This window comes from Nothoprocta perdicaria, unplaced genomic scaffold (genome assembly GCF_003342845.1).
Source record: "Nothoprocta perdicaria isolate Ctin4 unplaced genomic scaffold, notPer1 scaffold_4, whole genome shotgun sequence".
NCBI classification, from domain to species: domain Eukaryota; kingdom Metazoa; phylum Chordata; class Aves; order Tinamiformes; family Tinamidae; genus Nothoprocta; species Nothoprocta perdicaria.
The window spans coordinates 566,166-573,000 of NW_020455643.1; the positions used below are offsets into that span (position 1 = coordinate 566,166).

A 6,835-nucleotide genomic window follows, 5' to 3' on the forward strand; every position below is an offset into this window, starting at 1 on the left:
GCCCGCGGCACCGGCCCCGGCCCCGGCATGGTGAGTAAGTGCGCCGGCCCCGCTCCCGAGCGCTGCTCGCGTCGCCCCGCGCTCGTCCCGGGCAGCGGCGCCAGCACGGCTTTGGAAACGCCGGGTTTGTATTTAAAATGCCAGCGGCCGTGTGACGGTGATGTTGCTAATTAAAATCTTSCTGAAGTTTTGAGTTTCTGCTCACGGGTCTGACTAGCCGGGATGAAGCTAAAAGCATCGCGTGGGGTTATCGCGCTCGGAGGGAGAAAACACGAAGGTCCTCGTGATACACRGCGGTGCAAGTGTTTGTTCTGTGCGGCCCTACGAACCTGCTCCGTGATGTTCTTCATTCTTGTGATCTACCTGTGAAATAAAGCACTGTGCTTTGCTACCAGATATGCATCTGTCCAGAGGGTTCACATTTTAAATTTCAAATTCTGGACATCCTAACAAATTATCTAAAATAATTACTGGATCTTTAGAGACCCTCTCTTAGCAGATTTTGCAAATCACTCCGCTCAATTTCAGTTTTGATCTTTATTCCACCTTTCTATCATTCAGCTCCCCCTACTTTCTAGTTATGTTTTGCCTATATTTTAAGAAAAGGCTCTCGCTAAAATGGCTCTTTATCTTGTAACGAAGCTTGGAGGCAGTTGGACGTGCGTTTGCTTGCAGAAGAAGAGCAAACAACCTGTCRTCCTGTTTCTTTCCCTATTGCTTGAAAGCATTTCTCTAGCCAAGCCGTAGAGAGAAAGCAAAACTCCGCACAATGGGGGCAGCTTCCCAGAAATGTTTGTATTTTGTGCCTCAAGATCCCCTGACTTCCTTGAGTAAGCGGGTGAATATTCAGCTTGCCTTGTGAAATCCAACCAAAGTGCTTCCTGTTTAACGGACACTTTCAGAGAAACCTTTTGATGAAAAAAGTTGGGTGCTTCAAATAATCTGTACTCCCAAGCAAAAGGGAAGAGCAATTATTTGGGGGCAAAAGGATAATTAAATACAGCAAAAGCGGGAAGATGAAGTGTGCGGGTGCAGCTCTCCCTGGAGATGAAATGAAACGGCAAATAAACTTTGCAAATACTCAATGAGCAGAATAYTGAAAATGCTTAAAGTTCCTTAACATGGCATTTCCCTTGCCTGTGCTTTGGGTGTGCGTCTGCCATAGGAGAGGGCAGCCTCTCAGCCTGTAGCGTTTATATGGAACGGGACCTCGGGCACATTGTTGTACAGTGGCTTTAGCATAATTTATTGGCTATTTATTATTTTAGCATAATTTGCTGACTGTGATTGAATAAATCACATAACAGTGTTAAAAGTAATTCTGTTTTTCACGTCATAGATTGTTAATTCCAAAAATGCATGAGRTTTTGTGAATTTTGTCTTGAAAGAGTTTTATTGAGAACTTTGCCGTATTTCCCCATTGACTACAGTATCTTTTGGATTAACTATRATTTGTTAGCCATAAAATCTTCCATCCTTAAAAAGGACTTTAAGGATATCCCTTATAAAGGGATGCATGGATGGAGGGATGGATGGATGGATGGAGGGAGGGATGAGTCCCAGGCGAGTCGYGCTTTCCCACCTGCCCATGTCCGTGTGGAACCGGGCACAGGGGCAGCTCACAGCTCATCTGGTCACAGATGATACTTCCAATTTACTTATTTTTTTGTTCTTGCCCACATCAGATTTYCTCGTGCTCAATAGCTCTGTTCCATAGCTGCAAGGCCGTGTCCTGCATACGGATTCTCTGGGTTCCCGGCTCTGCTCGTGGGAGCTGTAAGGAACCAGAGAACTGTGTTCCCCGCAGCACAACGATGCACAGAACCAAGGCACTGCTTTCTTGCTCTTCTGTTGTTSATTATTCTTGTTCTTTTGAACTTTCCAGGCTGCAAACGAGACACACGACTGTCTGCGGATGGACACTTTCCTAGAAAAGTATTATCTTTCCACCATGTACAGCCTCGAGTTCATTTTGGGCCTCACTGGAAATACTATTGTTGTGTTCGGCTATGTGTTCTGCCTGAAAAAGTGGAAAAGCGGCAACATCTACCTGTTTAATTTATCCCTGTCCGATCTGCTGTTTCTGTGCACCCTCCCTGTGCTGGTGAAGAGCTACTCGACCCAGTGGGCAAACCAGCTGTTCTGCCACAGCAACCGCTTCCTGCTGCACGCCAACCTGTACACCAGCATCCTCTTCCTCACCTTCATCAGCATCGACCGCTACCTGCTCATGAAATACCCCTTCCRCGAGCATTTCCTGCAGAAGAGGCGCACGGCGGTTATCGTGTCCGTCGCCCTGTGGGTCTGGGTGATCCTGGAGCTGCTGCCGCTCATCCATTTCCTGGGACCCGTTGCTGCTGCCAACAACAGCAAGTGCCTCGATTACGCCAGCTCGGGGGACCCGGCAAAGAGCATCATCTACAGCATGGTGCTGACTGTCCTCGGGTTCCTCATCCCGCTCTGCGTCATGTGCTTCTTCTACGTGAAGATGGTGATATTTCTCAAGAACAGGAACGAGCAGCGCAACTCGCCGCTGACGCTGGAGAAGCCGCTCTCCCTGGTCATCCTGGCCGTGGTTATCTTCTCGGTGCTCTTCACTCCGTACCACATCATGCGCAACGTGCGGATCGCCTCCCGCATCCCCGCGCTGGCCGTGGCCCCGTGCACCCAGCACCTCATCAGCGCTGTCTACATCGTCACCCGGCCCATCGCGTTTATGAACAGCGCCATTAACCCCGTGTTTTATTTCCTAATGGGCGACCACTTCCGAGAAATGCTGATGGCAAAAGTAAGGCAGCTCTTGCTCAGAAAAAGAGCTGGTAAGGACAATTCAGATCCTGGAAGACAAGGAACAGAAAAAGACAGTAGCGCGGGATGAACTTCCACGCCGTCCAGTTCCAGCCTTTTAGACCGCTTCACGTAGGCTGTAGCTTGTGCGTAAGCTGTTGTGTTCCTGCCTTGCTGGCTCCCTCCTGCCCGTTCGGTGCCAGCGAAGCTGCTCCTGGCATCAGCAGCAGCGGTGCTGCCGGCCGGGGCACGAGGGGCCGCGCGCCCGCCCGGGCTGCTCCCTTCGTCCCTGAGCGCGTGTGTGCGCATGTATGTGTGTGTGCGTGCACATGTGTGCGCATGTGTGTGTGTGTGTGTGTGTGCACGTGTGTGCGCATGTATGTGTGTGTGTGTGCACATGTGTGCGCATGTGTGTGTGTGCGCGTGCACATGTGTGCGCATGTATGTGTGTGTGTGCATGCACGTGTGTGCGCATGTATGTGTGTGTGTGTGCACATGTGTGCGCATGTATGTGTGTGTGCGTGCACGTGTGTGCGCGTGTGTGTGTGTGCACATGTATGTACGTGTGCACACACACAGGCAGCGCCCCTCGCACGGGAACACACTGCGGAGCCGCCGGGCTGCCGGCTCCCTTGTCCCCGTGGTTTATGTGGCGGCTCCGAGCTCCGAGCTCACCAAACACGCTGTGGACTCGCTTTCTCAGGCTGAACCTGGCTGGGATGTCAAAGTGCAGCTTTACTCTCCTTTCCAGTTACATGATTGTACATGTTCTATTTACCCCCTGATTACAGCTCATTGCTCGTATAATACAATTACTCATATAATTAATGTGACTATTTATAGATGAGAATAGAATTCGTAACTGGAGAAGGAGTTTGGATCCCGTACTTTGAAATTCATTAACAGTTCCAGAAATAAAAGAGGAGCTGAAGAGAGGCCCGTTCTCCATCAAATACCCTGCAAAAGCATTGCAACTGGTAGGAGTAAAACCAGTAGACATTTATTTTTCAATTAACAGACCTGGGCTCAAAGGTGGAGGTGGAAGGATATGCAGCGATAAGGGACAGCTTTCCTTTCCAGATGACAGCCAATACTCGATGGAAAAGATTAGAGGGGAAAAGTAAATGCTTTTAAATATTATAGAGAGAAAACAGATACCAAGCAGACTGATGTGATCAGAGTGTGGAAAAACTATGTGAAATCAATGGCAATAAAACATGAAAATCACAGAAAAATCAATGCGCGCTCTGTGTGTGCTGTGTCTGGGTGGCAGCACAGYGGTGGGCGAGCCGAGCCTGTCGTGTCGCCGTGTTCCCGGGCAGGCTCCGCACGGCCCCGGCCTCGCCACGCCGAGCGGAGCGGAGCGGAGGTCCCGCCGGGGCCGTGCMGCGGGACGGCGCGCGGGGCTCCCGGCCACCTGGGCCCTGCGCCCGCAAGGCACCTGCCTGTTGTCTCCTTAATTCATTTGTGATTTCTGAGTGCTCTTTGAGGCACTTGTGCTTGTTTCCTTGCTAACTGAATGATGTACCAACAATAAACTGCARCTCGTTCACAAAAAAGCCTCCTTGCAAGTATTACCTTTTACACGCAATTTCCTTATCAGTCAATAACACCTTTTATCTACRTTTCTCCAGGAAATCATGCAGTCCTAAAACCTGCGAGCAACCCAAGTTTGGCTAGATCCATGGGGTCTCCGTGGGCGCCAGGGCTCGGCCGTGCAGCCCCACGGCTCTGTGTCCCCTCGCACGGAGCGGCTCCGGCGGGCACGCGGGGTCCCGGGTGCCGCCCGCGCCAGCAGCTCCCACGCCGGGAGCTCCACATCCCTGCGAGCTCCACATCAGCAAGCTCCACATCACCGTATCAGCTCTGGAAAACGCATCCATCACCCGTGCTGGCAGCGCCGCAGATAAGGCCCTGCTTGAGTTTCCATCGGGAGCGCTTCCTGCTGCTGTCGGGCCCTTGTGCCTCTCCGAAGGTGACGTGTTTCAGCTGGTTAATGCCTCCCGGGGCAGGACGGGGTGGCCTTTACGGACGCACACCAGGGACACTGCAGGTCCGACAGCCGTTAACGTGCGGTAGGTCTTGAACAGCTGAGAGTTCTGAGGACGAGTCCTCAGACAGGTCATATTATCGTGTGGAAAGGTGCTAGGATAGCAGTGATAGAAAAACAGCAATCAATAGAATTAATACATTTTGTAATTTATTATTACTGTTATTGTGTTGTTCTTTATTACTCCTTTCCTGGGAAGGCACCTCAGGAAGGTCTCTGCGGACTTTCTATGGTCTCTGTGCTTGGCCTGGCCGTGCCCTGTACCGGGCGGCTCTGCTCCCTGGGCATGAGTCTGTTCCTCAGTGCAGGAGATACTGCTTTTCCGTAAAGCAGCTACAAAATCAGGGCAAATCATGGGATAACGTCCTGAGAAGCATTTGTTGCACCTGTTGTGTGACAGAACTCAAGCAGCAGACATGGTAATTACGGGATTCCTGGTGCCAGGGTGTTTTCCAGCCTGGGAAGGGAGGTTCTCCCTGCAGATAAGCTGTGTGTTGCATTTCTAGCATGACTTTGTGCAAATTTAATGTTGCTGAGTAGTAAATGCCAAAAAAACTATTAGTTAGTTCTAGTGGGAAACAAGTTTTGTTCTTTTATTTTGTTTTCAGTAAAAAACCTAGCTGGATCCTTTTGAAATGATATAGYGGGGGTAAGCTGTGGCTGCTGATGAGAACATTAAAGCTCTGTGGAGACCGTTAAAGCTGTGTGCAAGCTTTGCAGCTGCCCTTACAGCCAGCAGCCCCTAACGCTCATGCAGTGCAATGGCACCAACGGGGACAGCGGCTGCGGTGCTCACCRCGGCCCGCAGCGGGCACGGGCGGATCCAAACCCAGCAAAATTAGACTCGTGTGCATCGAGGATTGATCACAACCGTTACAAACACCCCACGCTGCCGGCCCCAACGTGCCCGTGAGGTTCTGGGGGTTGCTCTCGCMGACGCGGCTCCCTGCCCCACGCACGGGGGTGAACCCTTGGTTCCCACCAACGTGCTCCAGGTCCCCGCAGCTGCATCGGTCATTGCTTCCTTAGCCCGGCCAGGCCTCGTCACCAGGAGCGCTCATGAATATTCATTCTAAATTATATTTAGGTCTCAGATATAACTTGCTCTCTGCCAGCGTACAGAAAATACGAGCCAACATCAACCAAGAAATTCTGCATGGTACATTTGCAGTAATTTATTTACGTAGCAGCTGTATTACCATAACTCTAATGATTTTCTCTCCTTTTTGTCACACATGGAGAGGGTTTTTTTTATATGAAATAAAGTGTGACTAAGAACGTATTATTCTATAGAGGTCCTTTCCATCAAAGTTAATGGTCCCACTTCACTCTGCTGAAAACTGGAAATAAACAAATTCTTCTTGGAAGAAGCACTGTGAGTAAAGGCAGTTCTTTAATGACTGAAATGCTGGTCGTATTTTGCTTACAACCATCAGTAAACATGCTATGAATTAAGAGACTTTTGAATAGAGTTAGAAAGCAGTTGGAAAGCAGAGGGGGAACGGTAAATCAGGTAATTTACCTTTCTCTTTTCCTTCCCTTTCCTATGACAGTATGGACTGGAATGAGGAATCATCTGACCTGGGTAAGTGTCAGGGAGCCTTATGAGGAACTGAAGTGAGAAGGAGGAGAGCTGGTATGTTTGCTCACATGGGAGCGGGAAGCTCTGGAGACAAAAGTAAGAGCAAGAAAAGGGTAAGATGGGTGCGGGCGTCGGGGTGAGCATTTCGGAGGAGCTCAGCCGGGTTTATCTCCCTWTCCAGGGCCTCCTGCTTCCCGCCGGGACCGTTCCCGGGGCAGAATGCAAAACCTGCTTCCTGTGCACGTCTGGAATTAGGAACCGCAGAAAGAGAAAATAGAAACATTTGCATGACCCGACTGAGCAAGCGACATCTCGGGCTCTTCCTTCCTCCCCAAGGTAGGCCTTGCGGCAGGCAGTATTGCCCATGAAACTCAGCGTCTGGTGAGTGACGACACAAATGGCTTTGTTGAGGGGTT

General features: G+C 50.4%; 1 protein-coding gene across 1 annotated transcript; it reads left to right on the top strand.

The window, feature by feature from the left end:
• The first annotated feature begins 1,902 nt into the window (after positions 1-1,902).
• On the top strand, positions 1,903-2,994 carry SUCNR1 (succinate receptor 1). Its single transcript, XM_026045435.1, has one exon. It carries the CDS (start codon positions 1,916-1,918, stop codon positions 2,876-2,878), a length of 963 nt encoding a protein of 320 aa, XP_025901220.1. The 5' UTR covers positions 1,903-1,915; the 3' UTR covers positions 2,879-2,994.
• Positions 2,995-6,835: the final 3,841 nt, after the last annotated feature.